We start from the raw sequence: 21096 nt of genomic DNA on the forward strand, positions 1-21096 counted from the left end.
TACCCGTGCGCTCCGTTGCACCCGTTAGAAATAAATATAAAGTAATTACATAATTAAAATAGGGCATTTGATCCAGGAAACATTCGTGTTTGATAGAAGGATAAATCGTTTAATATGTTACTTAAATTGTATTTAAAAAATTAAAATGCGATCATTTTGATCCAGAGACCACTCATTTGGTCACAAAAATTATTTTAGTAAATACAGGAAATGAATGCCTAACAAGTTTTCTGTGCATAAGAAGCTATTTTAATCTTACCTGTCCCGATTCACTCAGAAGTTACTGTAATAACATTATAGCATTATGTCCATCTAGAGAAACTACACTTTCCAATAGTGAATTAATAATTAATTAGGCCTATACAATCGGTTAATTTAGCTTCCGATATTACTTCATACAAACACAGAAACATTCTCTGTAGGCTATGTTTCATAGCTTTCGATTGTTGTTGTCCAAGGCCCCTTATAGACGAAGTCGTTTGCTTTTTATTTCATTACACTGCCTTAGATGGTGTTATTGTAATTTTGAAACTCATTTATCTCATTAAATATCAGTCCTATCAGAATTTGCATGGAATAAATCTTATCGGAAATTATTTTTAAAGAAACTTTTGTCATGTAATATTTTTCATGAAAATTAATAATAAGGGAGATATTTCGATTTAATTCAAGCCCCCTTATAACCCCCCTTTTAAATAAAATATTTTGAATGCCATATAGCCTAAATTCTAAGTTACAACGAACTTAATTTATATTCCAATTTTCATATAAATCGGTTCAGCCATTATCACGTGAAAAGGTAACAAACATCCAGACAGACAGACAGACAGACAGACAGACAGACAGACATGGAAACAAAAATTTCAAAAAAGCGATTTTCGGTTTCAGGGCGGTTAATTATATTGTTAGGACCAATTATTTTTGGAAAATCGAAAATTACCAGAAAAATTTCGGCTACAGATTTATTATTAGTATAGATGTACCATAGCACAGGAGAAATTTCATTTTTTTCTTTCTCCTTCCCTTGCCCATATGTTGGCGACATTGTGTACTTGGTTATCATTGTTAACAACATGGCTGAAAGTTCCCACACCTATTCTCCAGTTTAACGATAATATCCCTAGAACCAATTTTTTTCTGTGTTATATTCAAAGTTACATTTTCCTCAATCCACACAAACTCACCTCTAGCTTCATCTTTCAGTCTTTGTACCATTGCCCTAGCTTCATCCTGTTCGGATTCCAGAAGGGCATTGCGTTCTATTGCAGAGTTCAACTTGGATTCGAATTCGGACACAGACGTCATCATTGCCCTGCAAATTATAATTTCAAGTTCTATGTAAATAACTAGAGGGGTAGCTTTAGCATTAAAAACTTACTGAGTTAACCCTAGTAACAATTACCTACCTATGAGATCTTTCCAAGTCGTCATTCTTCTGTTCTAATTCTCTAATATACTTTAGTAGATTCTCTTCGTGACTTCGGTAATTAGCAACTGTCGTCTGAAGTTCAGATATTTGCGTATTGTTTTGTCTTTTTGTTTGTTCGAAACTATCCTGTTGATAAAACGTAAAAACAAATTCAATTAAAATAAAATCAATGCAGATTTAGTCATATAACTTACAGCTAATTAAAGATGCATCTTATTATTGTATTGAACTTTTACATTTCTGATTCAATATATGAAAAACGATCTTTTGAAGACTAGGGTCTATGTTCATCTAAAATAAAATAAAAAAAAAATAATAATAAAGAATTCAGTTCTCTTATATTGCCAATGATATTACTATTTACAGACTGTCTTGCACTCTTATTCAAAACACTTCATTAAATGTAGTTAAATATGAATCCCAGTAAGGAGATTAACTTCAATAGTCTGGATTACAAAGAAAGGCATTCTCTTCAATCTCAAATTTAAAATATTTCACTTCATTTATAAATTATACAGTTTAAATATAAATAATTTCGAGGGAAAAATTGTTCCGGAGCCGGGTATCGAACCCGGGACCTTTGGTTTAACGTACCAACGCTCTACCACTGAGCTACTCGGGAACTCTAACCGACACCGATCCAATTTTTCCCTCTATATCCACAGACCTCAAAGTGGGCTGACAACCGTCAAGCAACCAACTTCGAGTGCACACTAACTCCGTGTGACTTAAATTGTGGCTTTCTGTTAACGAACAGTGACGTGTATTATGCAAATCAAGATTTCAGGTATAACTCCCTGTAAAGTTGATTTGAATAATTTCGAGGGAAAAATTGTTCCGGAGCCGGGTATCGAACCCGGGACCTTTGGTTTAACGTACCAACGCTCTACCACTGAGCTACTTGGGAACTCTAACCGACACCGATCCAATTTTTCCCTCTATATCCACAGACCTCAAAGTGGGCTGACAACCGTCAAGCAACCAACTTCGAGTGCACACTAACTACGTGTGACTTAAATTGTGGCTTTCTGTTAACGAACAGTGACGTGTATTATGCAAATCAAGATTTCAGGTATAACTCCCTGTAAAGTTGATTTGAATAATTTCGAGGGAAAAATTGTTCCGGAGCCGGGTATCGAACCCGGGACCTTTGGTTTAACGTACCAACGCTCTACCACTGAGCTACTCGGGAACTCTAACCGACACCGATCCAATTTTTCCCTCTATATCCACAGACCTCAAAGTGGGCTGACAACCGTCAAGCAACCAACTTCGAGTGCACACTAACTCCGTGTGACTTAAATTGTGGCTTTCTGTTAACGAACAGTGACGTGTATTATGCAAATCAAGATTTCAGGTATAACTCCCTGTAAAGTTGACTTGAATAATTTCGAGGGAAAAATTGTTCCGGAGCCGGGTATCGAACCCGGGACCTTTGGTTTAACGTACCAAACGTTAAACCAAAGGTCCCGGGTTCGATACCCAGCTCCGGAACAATTTTTCCCTCGAAATTATTCAAGTCAACTTTACAGGGAGTTATACCTGAAATCTTGATTTGCAGTTTAAATATACATTATATGTAATCGATTTCACAAATTTACACAGAATTATAATTGTAATAATTTCTAATCTCTCTCTACTCATGAAAACTGACACCTAATGTGATACGTAGTTAAAGTAAAGTAAAGAGAGGAAACTCCTTCCTTTTAATTCTTAATCTTTAAAATCTTCATTTAGTTGTTCACCTTCAATTAAAAATTGAGCTTGGTAAACACTTGACAGTGAGCCCTTTTTATTCTGTTTCAAGCTAGACCTGGGCACAAGTAGCTATTGTGTTTTTGTTGTAGCTTGCAGAGGCATAACTGAACAAAATTTCGAAGGAAAAAAAAAAGTACCGGTATAAATAATTCTACAATTTAATAATTAATTATTTCTCCGAAACATTGGAGTCTGGAAACATACAAAACAATTCATTTAATTTCTCTTTTTTATCTAAGGCAAGAACAGCATGGTAAAAATAATTTGGGCCGATTTACAGTTCATAGCCATTTTGCATTTTAGGTTTTATAAAGGCCTACTAGTATTTGTAGGGTACACAGGAAAAATTATGAATGTCACAATTCTTTAAGGGTAATGTCATTGCCTAATTCAATATAGTACTACAAACTTTAGTGTTGTTCTGGCTAAAACATTTAAAAAGGAGAATTATCACCATTGGATACAGTCATCCTTTCCTTTATTTTCAATAGGAACAGCAATAAATTGATTAAAATAAAAGAAACACACAGAAGTTAAGGCTTATTATGATGCCATCTGTTTTGTGGAAATTAATAAATTAATGAAATCTGCTGTTGTAGACCTTCAAATTTGGGAGACTGCTAATGTGATATGGTTCTACTGTAGTAGGGGAGTAGTGGGTACAGTGAGAGACAAAATATTAAGACATATGTATGCAAGTGAAATTTCAAGTATTTTTAAAATCAAGTGCAACAGAAATATACATTAAAACATGGAGTACAATAATACATAAACAGAAATGTTAATAGATAAAGGACATAATATACAATGCGAGTTTGTCAAAAAAAAATGCAAACGTCTCACTCTTCCTATTCAGGAGAGTACAGTGAGACACCAGTGTCTATTAACGGACATTAAAATGATTTAAATTTATTTCAAAAGAAAAGAAAGCTTGCTGTCTCTTTATCTTGCCATGTTCTGTAGGCTTATTTAGAATCATTTTTATGTCTGAATTCGAAACCATTGAAACATCTGGAACATTTGGAAAAGTGAATTTTCCATGACTTTTCAAACTTTTGCTAAAAAATAAAATGAATTTTTGGTGACAACAAAGCTTGTAAGTATAAGAATTTAATTTAATTCTTTATTATTTTTTATTTTTTTAATTTTGTGAATAATTTTTTTATTTAAGAAACCATTAAAATGTAATGTATCCATTATTTTAAGCTATAGTTCCTAAATTGGTTGCTAGTATGTTCATTTTTAATGTTAGTTACCGGTAAACGTAATATAATTACAGTTTATTTTTGCAAATTATTGGTAAATGGGAACAGTGAGACGTCTCAGTGTACCCTTCAATGGCATGTGTCACTGTTCCCTTTACGCATAGTTCGTTTAAAAATGGCACCATCACTTCAAAATCAAAACAAGAAAGACGTAACTTTGCAAAACATAACGTCAAATACCATAGTATTAGGTAACAAAACATTCATATTTCTATTTAATTTGTATATCCAATATAACCTTCATTAAACACAAGCCAAAATTTTACTTCTAGAGTGAAAAATTACGAATTATTTTTTCATCACTCACCTTTATAACTAGAATCAAATAGAGTATGAAAAATACTGTTACTTTACTCATGCAACCTACAACTCCACTGTTACAAACATTTCAACATCAAAATTTACCATCTAATAAAAAATGTCTCACTGTGCCCACTTCTCCCCTATATAAGTATTACGTCAAAATAAATGTTTCAACCAATTTTTAAATGAACAGAAATAATACCTTCAGTGTGTCGTTATCTAACTGAAGTCTGTTGTTACGTGTCCGCAGATCCCGTATTGTTTTATCAGCCTGTTCCAACTGTGTTTCTAGTTCTTTTTCCAGTTGTTGAGAGTTTTCTTGAAACTCTTCCAACTCCCGCTCTACTTGTCTTGTGTCTTCTCGTGCTTCTTCCAATCTGCAAGACATTCACAATGTCACTACTTCTCCATAAATCGAGAATAGTGAGCACAGACACTACTTTACTTAAGGGGAGAGGATGGTACTTTTTGGTGAAAAATGAGTAAATTTTCAAAAAACAAAAAATTTCTTTAAAATACTCTGTGATATGTGTGGAATGCATAGCATAACATTTTGTGGGTATTTGTGCCCTTATCGGATGTTGAGTCACCTTTTTAAACTTCCTGCGTTATGGATTTTTAAATCACTTGCCCACTTTTATTGTTGTTTCCGGTAAATTAAATTAAATTTTTTTTTTCTTTAAAATACCCTTTGATATGTGTGCAATGCATTGTATAACATTTCGTGGGTATTTGTGCCCTTATCGGATATTGAAACGCCATTTTTAAACTTCCTGCGCTATGGATTTTTAAATCACACACCCACTTTTATTGGTTTCCAGTAACTTTATTTTTTTTGCTACATTTCCAGACAAAAATGGATATAATTTCTGAACTATTAAAGACGCATGAAATTTAAAACACACATTCTTTAGGCCCGACTGTATAAACCATTTAATCTTAGATCAGAGGTTAAATTGATCCTTGTTTCAGCTGAACTTGGAATTTTGTGTTGTATAAAGTCTAATCTGAGATTAATTTGTCTCAAACTAAAGTCAACTTTGACTGAAGAAATTTCTCCGATTAAGTTAGATGATCCAAGTTCAGTTATTTCTTTTCTGTTTGAAATACACGAGTAACAGATTGTGCAAATAAAATATTCATTATTATTAATATTAATAGATATGTTAGGTACATTTACATATATTTCTTTCAATTTCTTGCCTTAATACACAAACATTCTTATATTTTATAAGGCTCTATCGTGTTCAGCAGTATCAAATAACATAACCTATAATTATATTATGTTTATAACAATCATTAATTATTAATGGATATGATAGGTACATTCATAAATGTTCAATTAACTGTATTACTAAACGAAAATTGTAGTTTTATGAAGCTTTATTATGTTTAGCAGTATCAAACACCATAACATGATAACAACTTGGAGAATAGTCAACCTTCTTCTTATTGTCCGCCATTATTTACATTGCAAAAAAAAAAAAAAACAGTGTCTCCAACAGAGTGTAATACGGAAAGTCGCGAAAAAGTAGTTGTAAAGTCGCTAGATTTCTCATTATCAACAAAGAAAGATTAAATTTTGTCACTATGGGGTGCTAAAAAGGTCACTAAATCCCTATTTAAGCAATATAAAAGTTAAAAGAAATTGTTGTTGAAAAAGAGTTAAAATCGCTAGATTGGCAACATTGAAAAAACCTGTATAACATGGTCCGCACATCACGTATTTCACCTGTTTATGCGATGTTGCCAAATCCTTTTCACGTGAACTTAGATTGCATTTGAACCAAGGTAATTCGATCACAGAAAAGTTTTATACAATAGAAGAAGTGTCTGAACTCGGTTTACTTTTCGATCTTCGATCAAAGTTGATCTTTAGTCAGGGAGTTTTATACAATTGGGCCTTAGACTATTAGGAAACGTTTCTCTGTAACAGAATTTTGTTAACTGATTTCATTTTAAAAATACGTCCGTTTGCAAGAAAGGAAATCAGAAAATTGTTATTAAATTTTAATTGTTTATTTTACAAACGTAGGGGCTAATATCAAAATTCTGTTACAGACAGTTTGTAGAACATACTTTTGCAAATACATTGCAAAAAAAAAGTTTGAATCTATCTTTAAAAACAGTTTAGATATATCGGTTTTAGTACAATCCTGCATTGGGTATATTTTTTTCAAATTTGGGCCCCCAAGTAATTTTTTTTTTCAAAATATTTGGTTGAGATCCTACAGCTACGAGCTCTCTACATACAAAAAATTAATATTTTGCACCAAATAGGAAAAAAGTTTTAAAAAATACCATCCTCTCCCCTTAAGCTACAAGGGATTTCTCGATATTCTGATGGCATGAATTTGTTATTTCGTATTCTGCAAATTACCTAACATCTCTGGTATTCTAGTAAGCTGATTATGTAGCCTGCACTTAACAAGACTCATCATTCAATCTTCTAATATTGTATTCACAACGAAATATGTGGTGAGACTTCTATAACGGGTGGTCCACTTCACTCTTTCATCTCCGAAAAGCATGTAAAATATTTCTGATATAGGCCTACATAAACCGACAATTACAAGTTAAATTACATCGAAGGGGACATCTGATGCACGTAATGTGCTTTTGTACATGAAATACTTTTCAAGATATTAGAGTCAACTTTCTCTTTTTAAATGGGAACCAACTATGTTTTATATTGCAAATGTTGCATTAGCTTTGTCTAATAACTGGCTACTTTACTGACTGACAATGTCATCAGTAAGAGCAAACATAAGCAATGTCTGACCAAGGATCGAACAGAGTTAGAGTTGTGCGTCAATACTTTTATGTCTCACTTCACCAAGTGCAACATTTCGATAGTATTAAATGTACAGTACATTGTGATTGTGATTTAAGTGACGCACAACTCTTAACTATGGTTCAGTGAACTGTTTAAGATTCTCACCCTTGATGAAGCTGAGCTGCCAAGTCCTTCCAATACAGAATTTCTTCATCTTTGCTGCTGAACGATGGAATGTCTTGATCCATGATAAGGATGTCTGTACTCATAAGTGTACTATCACAAAATTAATTTTCTCTCAAATAAGTTAGTCTTTATCTTACTCTTCACGTTAAAAACACGATCTCGCTTATTTTGTTAGCATTCTTCTAACTGTACAATATCTGGACTTCTGAAACAGAATAAAGATTTCAAATTGATGCCGCAAGTAATATAAGTATGTGCAATTAATTATATATCCTCAAACACATACAAAAAAAAATTATGTAGCCTAGAAAACATGATTTAAATATCCGATTTAAGTCAACAGCTTTCTGCATTAAATACCCGAGGTCAAATCCTCGAGATTTCAAATAGGCAATTGCGGTTACGAAACTTTTTAACAGAACACTCCTATTTCCTCTGCCAATATTCAAAACAATGGTGCAGTAGCAACAGGTAATTTACAATGTCACTCGAAGAAGGACCAGGCCTTAGTATCTACAGGATGATTCAAGAGAATTTACCGTCATTTACGAAGATTATTTCCGAAGACATTCAGAGTAAAAATGTCATATAAACATGTGTCATAATCTCAATATTTTCAGAGCTACACTAATTTGAAGTTGTTCGTAAAACACCATTATTATTTAGTTTTAAGGGTAAAAGATTATTACAGATAAAGAATGAACTATTCAGGAGTATCATTTCTTTAATTAGCTAGTCTTCTGAATACGATGAAAGAGTAATGGAACGGAGAAAAATTCTCTCCGGCGCCGGGATTTGAACCCGGGTTTTCAGCTCTACGTGCTGATGCTTTATCCACTAAGCCACACCGGATACAAATCGGACGCCGGTTAGAATCGTCTCAGACTAAGCTCCAACTCTTGGGTTCCCTCTAGTGGCCGCCCTCTGCACTACGTCATAGATGTCTATGAACGCAGGACCGAAGTCCACACATGTGCTGAGGTGCACTTGATATGAGTGACTAGTTGGCCGGGATCCGACGGAATAAGCGCCGTCTTAAATCACGAAGTGATTTACGCATATCATATATATTATTTTAATGTACCGAAGTACATATGATATTTCCATGCAGATATTCTGCGTCATCATACGATGAAAGAGTAATGGAACGGAGAAAAATTCTCTCCGGCGCCGGGATTTGAACCCGGGTTTTCAGCTCTACGTGCTGATGCTTTATCCACTAAGCCAAACCAGATACAAATCGGACGCCGGTTAGAATCGTCTCAGATTAAGCTCCAACTCTTGGGTTCCCTCCCTTTGTATCCGGTGTGGCTTAGTGGATAAAGCATCAGCACGTAGAGCTGAAAACCCGGGTTCAAATCCCGGCGCCGGAGAGAATTTTTCTCCGTTCCATTACTCTTTCATCGTATGATGACGCAGAATATCTGCATGGAAATATCATATGTACTTCGGTACATTAAAATAATATATAGTATTCTGAAGCTGAAAATGTGTCGTGAATTCCATAATTGCTTCGTACAGAATTTTTTTTTTTTCGATTTTTAACTACAAAATTACATTTTCCTTACGCATTTGTCACAACAATTTGTTACAAATCAAGCCACTCTTGTAAATTCTTCAAGACTGAACATTAGTATGCATAATTAAACTGTAAAGAATCAAGTTCCTAAAGTCGTATGATTTGTAATAATTCTTGTGATAAGTGTGTAAGAATAATGTAATTTTTAGTTAAAAATTGAAAAACAAGATTTGAACAAAGCACTTAAAAACACATTTTTAGCTTCAGAACACTAGCCAATTAAAGAAATGACACTTCTGAATAGTTTATTCTCTATTTGTAATATTCTCTTACCCTTAAAACTAAACTATCATAGAAGGTTCGAAAACATTTTGTTTTTCTTGAAATTGTGCAATCAATTAGTTACGTTACTTAGTTTTAGACTTAGTTAATTATTTGATCACTAAATACAGAGTGATACAGAACCTCTGGGGATCGATAGATCTTGCAATGAGGATCACTTTTCGTAAAACAACTCATGTTCTTCGATGCCTCATTTAGGAGCTGAGAGACATTGAAACAGAGACAGGTTTTAGTGACATTAACAATTATGAAATGAATTATTTCTCAAGCATGTTTGCTGACAAATTACAAATGATCAAAGTGTCTAACCCAAACTTGATTATTCATTACACCGTTGTAGCAGTGGTTATCACCCTGTGTCGAATTTGATCAAAAGCAGCTAATTAAAACTCGCATAGTCTGTTCCTCTCTGGTGTCAATTCGAGTGGTGTATTACTTCACACATCGCAAAAGAAAAAAAAAATTAAAGGCGTGAAGTCGGGTGATCATGCTGGCCATGCAACAGGTCTGGTTCTCCTTATCCATTGCTCCCGTAGATTTTCAGATGTGCTCATATATAACCAGGATGAAGTGCATTGGGACATTATGTTGAATCACATGTCCTCTCAAATCGTGAAAGGTACACCCTCCATGAGCAGCGAAAATGTTCTGAAGAGCGCTCCATTCAAACAGGGCAGCAAAATGACAGGACACTTGTAACCTGTCCGCAAGCGTACTTAAAGAAATGAGTTGTTTCACAAAAAATTATCCTCATTGCGAGATCTATCGATCCCCAAAGTTTGTTGCAGAGACCGTGAATCACCCTGTACATTAGACAAGTAGGTCTAACATTTATATTTTTATATTTGTACCCGTTTTGATTTTATTTCTGAATTTTTCTATTTTTGTAACTCTTATACTTTTACTTCTTTTTCTCTTTGCTTTCTCTAGGAATTTGCTTTTATATTTGTATTTCTGGTGACTTCTTGTTTACAACTGATGTTAGACACTGCAATCCACAATACTCTCAGAGCAGCAACTCTGAAAGATGGGTGGTTTTCAAGCATTGACTGAAGTTTGGGGATTGTTGTGAAGTGACAAAATAAGTATTAGGAGGGAATTGATTATCCTACCAAAAATCGGCTTACATCCATCTGTGGTGACGAAATTTTAAACTATTTCAATGCGGAATTTCTGTTAAACATGGAAAACTAAAACAAATCACATATTTTTCAAGGACTCATAAAAATAAAAAATTGAATTTAAAGATAATCATAAAAAGACAAATAAAACACGAAATTCAAATTAGTACTAAACTTTAATGCAAGTTTGGGAATAGCTATGGGTAAAAAATAAAGTTACAAAGGCAAATTTAAAAAAATTCGCAAGTGTTTCTTGCGTAAATGTGCTATAGAATGTTATTCAAATAAGTTAAAAACATGTTAATCATTGTTTTTCAAGTTTTTAATTTTTTCGCGATTTCACGAGTTGCAAAATTTCCTATCATGGACGACTGTTGCATGATGAAAGATTGTGGATTGACACAGTCTTTGTATTTTGTACAAAGGGCTTCTAAAAACTGCACTTAAGTAAAAAATATATTTCTATCAGTGTATTAAAAAGTTGAATAATTATTACTGTAAGGAAGTTTACAAAATTGATTATGGTAGTTCAGATTGAAATTACAGAACTTCCAGGTCCTGCACAAAATTGAACTAATTTAGGAACACTTTTTGGGTTTCGAAGTTTTGTTGACACTGATCTGAGTACCTATTTCAACATATCCAAAGAATGTTCATACAGTTTGTACTTTATGTGTGTTTGTGCTCACAATAAGCACATGTTAATCATTTCAGATAAATTTATAGTGTGTCAACAACAGAGGGTCTGAGCACTGGTACTTTTTCCTCCCACCTGCTTTTACAGATTATTACTCCAAGGGAAAAAAGAAAAGTTATCGATTTTTCTTCCTCCACCTACCTTTTCTTTTAAGACATTTATTTAAGTGTTAATTTTTTCATGTGAATATTTTCTAGAATTCCTACCAGTGAAACATAAATGAATTTAAAATAAATGTTAAAACTAGTTATTAAATTTGCTCATTTCACGTTTCTCTCTTTTTTTTTTTTTTTTTACTTGTAGACAAATTAAATTGAAGATTAATAAAGCAAGTTCAAACATGAAATTACTGCATAATTCTTTTACATTATTTACTCTAAGTAATTCAAATATAACTGTGCTCAATTCTGACTCAAATGTACTTATTTTAGCCACGTTTTAGATTCTTGATCTTTGTTGATATATATGTCCAAAAATGTGTAAGATGTTCCGTTAGCATTCTTCATTTTAGCAGTTCTTCCAGTATACTAGTAAGTCGTACATAAATGGTGTTCATGATTCACCGTGGCATATAAAGTTAATTTTATATTTTGGCCAATATTTATGAGTAAGCAGTCAGAAATAATACACAATCGTGTAACAATACAGGTGCGTTCGCAATTACATTAAATCCTTTCTACCAAATAATGCCAATATTGTCTAATGTTGTTTACATTTATGTGAACATGATTACCCAGCATATTAAATTAAAACATTACAAAACTGCATGTATCTGTCAGTCTTCATAATGTCAGTCATGTATTGCTTGGTGAAGATATTCTTTCAACGTAACTTCAAAACACTAAATATAAACATTTACATAGAGATAAAAAATTTTACAGGAGAAAAAGTTCGTCCAAAGGGCTGGACTCTGGAAGAGTACCCAAAACGCTCATTGCATTTCCGCGTTGACGCAAATAAGTAGTGCAACGGCGATCACCAGTAATGGAGATCAAAATTTGGCCGATTTGAGATACCAAAACTTTAGCGTCATGACTCCGAGGACCGAAGGTCTCCACAGCAAATGGGACAAAGATATAATTGTCTAAAAGATGAGCATATTTTATTGACTTTCTTCTTCACGGCTAATTCAGCAGCAGATGCTGCGCGTCTGGAGGTATTCGGTAAGTGAGATGGAGCTAGAGTGTCAACGCAAGTGGAGTCCCAAATTAAAGATTTTCCTCTAGACCCTGGAATTAAGGTGAGACCATCGGGTCGTTTACCATCTGCGCGACTAATACCTGGTGGTTCCAAAAGAGACGGGATGCCACAAGAAGTCAGAGATCTTTTAATGATATCATTGAGTGATGTATGTCTGGGAATGCAACCCTTGCTCCTCGCACAGCTGAGTGCATGATGACCGTAAATATCAGCAATTCCCCCGCAAATACATTGGTGTGGCTGGCAGAGTTTACAACCAAGGCGTAAAGATATTGCGATTTTAAAGGATGTGCTATCTATTAGGGTGCCAATGTGAGGAGAAGGTAATGCGTGTAACCAAGCTCCAGACTCACTCTCTTGAAGAGCTAGGAGACGTGCAATGTCTTGTTCGGATGTGAAAGAAGAAAGGAGTGTATCTAAAATTTTTTGGGAAAAGATAACGTCCCACTGTTTTTGAAATTCAGGATGGGCAGGAGGATGAGTGGTTTGTGAGGAAGTATACCAACTTGTCAGAGCATCACGCACATGGCAGATTTCAGCTGCATCACTGTATAAATGTTCAAATAGAAATATTTTAAATTAAGCTTCAAGAAATAAACATATTACTGGTATGTTGTTTATATGTCTGTATTCTACAAAATACACATATAAAAACTGTTATATTTTATCATACATTCTGCGGCTCGCAGTGAAAATGATGCACCTTTTTCTGATAATTTTTCCAGATAATTAAAATAATAGCTTGTGAGAATATCTATGAATTAAACTCAATTTCTTTATTCTAATAATGAATATGTTCTAAATTACGGTTTATTTAACGATTCTCACAACTGCAGAGGTTATATCAGCGTCGCCGGTGTGCCAGAATTTTGTTCCGCAGGAGTTCTTTTACATGCCAGTAAATCTACTGACATGAGCCTGTCGCATTTAAACAACTGTTGCATGATAAGAGAAGTGATGGAGAAGAAATGAGAAAACTTCAAGCGAATTTTTCGTTGGAATCGGTAGCTCAGTGAATTTTCCTGACACATTTATCAAAAATGTTTGACATTTATACTTTTTATGACGACTGAATGTAGAAAAAGATGAAGTAATATCAAAGGTGCCGATGAAATGTATTCTTTTTATTGACAATGAGGAAAGATGGCTGATATAATTGCAGTCAGAAACTTGTCGAACTTGTATGATGTCATCCATAGGCAGGGTGCTATCTATATCATTTCGGATCACAGATTCTAAGTAGCTAAGCTATAGGCTAGTCAGCCGTGGTACTGTAAATCAGTGAATAAAGGATCAGTATTTTCCCTGGACCAAAAATACAAAACGAATTAAATAAAAATTAGTATTTTACCATGGAACAAATTTGTGCTAAAACAGTTCAAGTACACATTCCGCGGATCACTGTAGTTTTTAAGTTAGGTAGACCTTTATTATAAAAGTTAGGCACTATAGCTGTATCGGTACCTAAAATATTCATAGACACGTTTCTTTAGAGAATTGCATACGTTAACGACTAACACAAAGTTGCCTAACGTGACTTCTAAAGTCTATATTGAATTGATGTCTACAATAGGCTACATAAGCAAGCCTAGCCATCATTTCACTGAAGTTAAAATGGATCAACAATTGGCTCTCTTCTGACAAAGGAAAAATTTTACAGTCTGTACAAAAGAAACCAAATGACCTGGAAATGTACAAAAACTTGCCCAGACATGTTCAAACATTTTTAACAAGGGCCAGAACAGGTCACATTGTCACTCAATTGTACCTACACCGATTTCACATTTCTGATAATCCTACTTGTCTGTGGTGCAATAATCATGATGAAGATCTGGAACACATTCTTCTATACTGTCCATCCATAAACCACAAAAGAAATAAATTAAAATAATCAGTACCAGTTGCAGAAGATACAGCCCTGCAGAATATATTGACTACACCCCACCTCTGGCTACTAGCAATAGGCATCTATAATGAACACCGATCAAAATACCCCTCATTTCTCATGAGAAACAACAACTGAATATACTACAGTGGACTTTATGTTGTCAGCAAACAGCTGGATACATTAAGAAGATTGATTTTGAAAATAACATTTCATAAATTTCATTGATATTCGTTAAGAGTCCGTTGGAAGTGGCAGTAAGGTACTAAAACTTGACCATTTCATTAGACCTATGAACTGTAGAAAAGATCATGCACCTACATTTTTTTTACATCATGATAAATATTCACTGCGTGTAATGTGTTTCAATTTACAAATTCACATTTTAATTCACAGTGTTCAATCCAGCGATGAGGCAATGCAGACACGCGAACATGCATCGACATGTCTCACCATCTCACAAAATTTAGACATTTTTTAAAATGAAGTAAAATTTCTCCTGTTCTCCATTTGAAAGGAATGTTCTGTTTTATTCACTTACTCCCTAATTAACTAAAGGAAATCTCCAGATTTAGTTATATGAATGAATCATAAAAGCATAACTATAAATTAAATTTGAAGTTAAAGTGTATGCAAGCAACACTGCTCTTCTTTCTCTATCTCACCATACTGGCTCCTCCGCCCCACGTAGGCTACCAAAAAGAAGCAGTCTTCTTTTTAACACAAGTTAATTTTCACTGTCACTAGCGCTCATTAGAACACCCAGCTCTTACATCAAGTTATGTTAATGCCTACCTTCGTATTCTAACACCGTTTCCATATACTAAAAGTGTATTACGCTCATCTTCCAGTGGTTATACTATTCGTACGCCTACTTGTTTAGAATTTTTAAAAGCCTATACTTTACACACCTTCGACACTCATAGATTTTGTCACTATATTAATGAAGGCTACAATCTATCTTCCTAAGAGGGCAAACACCAGTCTGAGGACAGAGTGGAATGAAGGAAAATTGTTTACAAGGCCAAAAAACTTCTGCGGTTTGATGCATTAAGGAATTGATTAATGACCTAGGTGCATTACTTGAGTATAAAAAACGCCTATCTTGCAAGTTACTCCTAAAATATCAGTTTTCTAAAAATTGTTCAATTGTGCCTTCGATCTTTATATTGAAATAAATGTCAAAGGTACAGTACGTCTATTAACAATCTTACACATAGGGCCTTATCGACTCATCATGTGTCTATCCAGTAACAAAAGGCCTACTCAATTTCAATACACTGGAGAAATATGACCATGCTTAACTTACATAATATTCAATAGGGCTTACCTACTAATTTTGCAGAAAGTTTTCACTTTACGTCTTTTACAATTAAACATAGATTAACTTAAATCAATAAATCAAATGCATTCGTTGACGAGTCTCATGTTATATACCTAGGGCGTACTTTACAAGTGATCTAAAATTTCGCTCGCACCCAAGCAAAACAGAATTTGAAACCCTTCAAAAACGTCCCTAACAAAATGTATTTTCACTGTGAGCCCTATTCTTAATCCTATATTATAACTTCTTTCGGAAATGGTCTATTTGTCTGCTGAAACGATTGTGGAAAAGTTAATAAAGATGTGAACAAAAATCAAGATTGACAATTCTCCAAAAACGGCTACGAACGCATGATTACATTGACAGAATTAAGAACTGTCCAACAGTCCAGTCTACTTGAGCTACGGTCACGGTCACCTGTACTTCTACGATCACAAAGACTTAAAAAGTTATTGGTATTTAGAATATAATACAAACTGCACATTCGATATTCCAAATCATGCACACGCAAACATAAGGCGGATGACAAAAAATTATAACTATGACATTCCAGGAACCAGGATGTTAACATATGAGTCACCACATAATCGACGTTTCCATTCCCAACGGACGAAAAACAATACTTATGAATTTTGCAATCCACACAAGTATTGAAATATCTAATTATATTATAAACTCAAACTTAATTCATTCTTACCGACACATCACTAGACAATCACCCACACTACACACGTTCACTTAAAACCTCTCAACAATCTCAACTACTGCACCCAAACCCAAATATTACACCTCGGATTTCAAAATGGCGATGACGCAGACCAAAGCAACTAACTGGCAAAAATATTACACTTCTACCCTGACCGATCTGTGCTTGCAATGGTATATCTTTCTATGCATACTGCTGTGATCGAAGGCCGCCTTTTACGCGTAAAATACAAATCGATTCAATTTATTTTTGGATATTTCTCCGTAAAACTGTTCTGCCATCATCCGACAAAAATGAAGCTTCATAAGAAACATTGAAATACTTTCGTGGGCAAATTTAGCAATTGCGTTAATTTACTTTTCTGACATTTTAATTGTTAAGAAATAAACGGTTTTCCTTTTTTTTTCACCCAATGTCTATTCTTCGCTCTTTCTCATGTGTTCCTGATTACAAACCCAGCAGACTTGGGTTCGATTGTTAGCATCTAAGAGATTTACCTCCCACAGGCATGAGTGTTTGTCTTGTGTCATATTTAATGACGTTGTATAGTTATTATATGGTGATGGCCTTGCACCATATGCATTTACCATATCGAGCGCGCTTCCTTACAAGGGCAGCGGCATTTCTCTAAGGTTAAAGCCCAGTTTTCTATCCACATTGACCTTGCTAGGCCATAAGAACCTACAGAGATAACATTGAAATTAAATTAGACATTGAATTTATTTGAATATTATTTACAATTAACGCTAATTATTATAGTAACAGAACATAACCTTCTGCGACAGTATTGGATTTCCAGCCTCCGTGACTTTTCGCTAATTCTCTTTCGATTGCATATCCGAGAATAATCGATACTTGCGGTTTTATAACGGTAGAAAGCTGACCTGTCATTGTCAGTTGTAACCCAAGTCGTCATTGGCTGGAAGACCTGACCTTTAATGAGTAGGTGTACTTTAATGACATGCATTAAAGGTCTGCTACCAGGTGTATAATTACTACGTTTCGGCATGGTCAAGCATAAAGATATATAGCTAACATTTGTCCTAAATGCAACTGTATGTTAACCCGCACACCGAAAGAACAGTATAGCCCCTATAAGCTGTAAAACTGCTCTAGCTATTTTTACAAAACACAGCAAAGGTTGGCCCATGCGACCACAAAGTCCAGGACATATCGTGTCATACTTTAATTGCTTTCGAGATAGAAAATTTAACATAGGTGAAACTGCAACCTTTTATAAACTTTCGTTTCTGTGGGCGTATTATTCCATGTTGTAGAGCGTGACACCCATGAAAACAAATGCCAGTGTCAATAAACACGCTAATTTAATTGCATTACTAAAATGAAAATATAAAGAAAAGAAATCTAAAAATTACAAATTGTGATTAATCACTATGGATAAATAATAGATTTAGGGCAGCATGCAAGCAAGAGCATATGAACTGTTGTACAAAATTTATTACTATACTTGTTTTTTTGAAAGATGGGACACGACAGTTAAGCGGCCGAACTTGGAACTACAGTGCTATGTTGCCAATATGGACTACCACGCTGCCAGCTGATAGAAGGTATCAATTGATGTTAAGATGGCTGAAGTTAAAACATTCATTGACAAATGACGCAAAGGTAAGAAAATACAAAAATCACAGACGAAACGTACCAATGCTAACATTGTGTGCACAATAAATGTCGCCAAGAGAGCTATTAAGCACTCGCCATGTGAGAAAGGTAAGTTTGGCAACTCAACCATTGTTACCATAGCAACAGGCCTACCACGCTATATGACATTCAGCTGTTTTTCCGATCGCAATGCTCCTGTCATGTCCCATCTTTCAAAGAAACAAGTATAGAGCGAAATTTAGGCAAAAATCTATTTTTTTCCTTGATACATACAGCCTTGAGATTTAATATTTACATTTTTCATGTAAATAGAGATATAAATAAAGTAGTTTTATTGTGCCTAAAAATGCCTATTTCTGTTTTTTAATTTTTGAATCATTTATCGTAAATGTTTTTCTGAACATTCTGTACAGTTTACATTCCAAGATGGATTACAACTCCTTCCTAGCAGTGAACAACACAATAGAGAACTACCTCCGGGCACCCCTTCTCAGTCTTACAATCCTAAAATTCCAACTTTCAGTCGGCCTGGGTAGTGTAGTCGGTATAGCGCTGACCTGTGCTCGAGGTTGCAGGTTCGATCCTGGCCCAGGTCAATGGCATTTAAGTGTGCTTAAATGCGACAGGCTCATGTCAGTAGATTTACTGGTATGTAAAAGCACTCCTGCGGGACAAATTATTATTATATCCTCCTCTGTCCATCAGCTGTTTAACACAAACTCGCTGGGTTGTACCTGAATAAGCATTCTCTTTCATTCCAAGACAGGTAACTCCCCCCCCTTCCTTTTTTTTTCACCATTTATAATAAATACAGTGGTGAGCGACACAATAGGTGTTCAACTGTGAAGCAAACTATGGAAATGTGATTTGTGAACGAAAAACATTAACTTAAAAGACAATGTCTTCATTTTGCGTATGCATGTGTACCCCTGTAAAATGTGAAATATGTGAAAGTTTTTTTAATCCTAGAATTTTGCATTAAACAAATGTTAAATAATATTAGTGACATTCTTTAAAAAAAAAAAAAAAACTTTTATTTTATATTTTATAGAACCTAAATAAAGGAGTTTAAGAGCCTATTTTAGGCGCCTAAAATTCCGCTCTCTACTTTTTAGCTACATTTCACCAAGTTCTTCCTTTGGGTCTCAAATTGAAATTACTGTTGGAAATAGTTTTGAATACGATCAACCTCACTTTTTAGGTGTATCAAACCTGCGAATCCAGTCACTCTGAATCCCCGTCTGAAAGTTTCAGAACAGAAGCATATTCACGAGTACAGTAGAACCTCGATTATCTGTCCCCTGATTAACCAGTCATCAGATTATCCAACTGTCTTTCTGCTTCCCCCCCCCCCCAATAACGAAAACCCAGCAAAACTTCGATGCGCGTGTGAGGTTACAATGATGATAGTGAAGGGAAAGAAAATAAGTAGCTTGGAATGAAACTGTACTTAATCCAAAAATTTGATTTTTCAGAAAAAACCGAAGAACTATTTCAATCAAGACTCCAAACGATGATTTTATTAAGTTAAGGCATGATGAAAGAGAGATGGAACGGAGAAAAATTCTCTCCGGCGCCGGGATTTGAACCCGGGTTTTCAGCTCTACGTGCTGATGCTTTATCCACTAAGCCACACCGGATACAATCCCGACGCCGTTTAGAATCGTCTCAGATTAAGCTCCATCTCTTGGGTTCCCTCTGGTGGCCGCCCTCTGCACTATGTCATAGATGTCTATGAACGCAGAACCTATTTCTACTCCTCTTGCATCATATGTACTTCGGTACATCAAAATAAATATAAGTTAAGGCAGATAAATTCCAGCTTGACTCCAAAGCAGTTTATCACATTGCCTGCAAAATTCTCCACTGAAACATAACAATCCCATATTTCATAATATGGAGAAAGTGCAGTTTGAATCTAGGCGACTCATATAGTGCACTTCATTTCTGGGCATTGTTTACTTCAGAGATAAAATATTGCTGGTAGTAAAGTCCAGATGAAAGTGATAGACTTCTTTAAAGGAACATAAAAAGTAATGTTAAAACAAGCAGAACAGATGTCTTTTTCGAATAACTGTTTCTCCCTTCCCCTTAACTGTGACGGATAATCGAGGTTCTACTGTATTCCATGAAAACATGCAGACTATAGACGAATGTAGGGACAGCATTAAAAGAAATTTGAAGCACTATGGAAATAGAACAGAAATGGGGAAATCATTTTGTTAAAACTCATTTTCCACAACATGACAAATTACGGAATTGCCTAAGTTTCTCCCTACAAATATTAATTTCATGAATCCAATTCCTCAGCTTCGGTTTTAAAGCCAATGCAAAAAATAATCCCTCTGGATCCATCCTCTTTGCCATCTTACAGAAAATCTCTGATGAAGCATCATTATAGCATCTAGATGTGATGTTCATCTCATCCCTACTTATATCACTGCACAAAAGCATAACGCTATATAGTACAGTCTGGCATGCAATGACTTTCACAAAAGCATCAGCAACTAGTTTTGAAAAAGGGATTAATATAGCCCCAATCTAAAATCGGTACTAAATTATTGAACAGACCAAATTTGTGTAGGTGCTGTAATTCAATGCAATGCCCAATTCAGAGTCCTACTGTATTCTGATGCAGAAATATTAGCTAAAGCTAGCTACACAATAGGTTGTCTTTAACAAACTGTCTTAACAGCTATTCAAGTAAAACATCCTTCTGCACCTCCACTGCCAACAAAATTTAATTCGGAATAGCCTAAAGTTACAAATAAATTCAACAATTTGCAGTGGATCCGAGCATAATGGGGTATGACAATGTACTAACCGATATTTTAACAAAGAAAAGGTTTCAGTATTCTGCAAAGACCATAGAAAAATTGATCCTTTCATTCAGCTGTTACAAATAGGAGGCAGATCTAAAAATCAAACTGCTTCTTAAACTAGTCTATTGTTACACTTCAGAGCT

General features: G+C 34.7%; 1 protein-coding gene across 8 annotated transcripts in view; it reads right to left on the reverse strand.

Annotated features, from left to right (window-relative positions):
* Nucleotides 1-16635, reverse strand: part of LOC138706697 (nuclear distribution protein nudE-like 1-B) — a 93453-nt gene extending 76818 nt beyond the window's left edge. For 7 of the 8 annotated variants that reach the window (XR_011334056.1, XR_011334054.1, XR_011334057.1 and 4 more), the window contains exons 1-5: nt 16503-16635; nt 7697-7922; nt 4958-5132; nt 1407-1555; nt 1185-1312 (exon numbers count right to left, since the gene is read on the reverse strand). Coding sequence is in view for 3 of the 8 variants with exons in the window: in XM_069836281.1 (XP_069692382.1) it covers nt 1185-1312; nt 1407-1555; nt 4958-5132; nt 7697-7800 (556 nt within the window). In the remaining 5 variants the exon portion in view is untranslated. The remainder of the gene's footprint in view (nt 1-1184; nt 1313-1406; nt 1556-4957; nt 5133-7696; nt 7923-16502) is intronic. The other variant, XM_069836282.1, reaches the window with a different exon arrangement.
* Nucleotides 16636-21096: the final 4461 nt, after the last annotated feature.

This window comes from Periplaneta americana, chromosome 9 (assembly GCF_040183065.1).
Source record: "Periplaneta americana isolate PAMFEO1 chromosome 9, P.americana_PAMFEO1_priV1, whole genome shotgun sequence".
NCBI lineage: Eukaryota > Metazoa > Arthropoda > Insecta > Blattodea > Blattidae > Periplaneta > Periplaneta americana.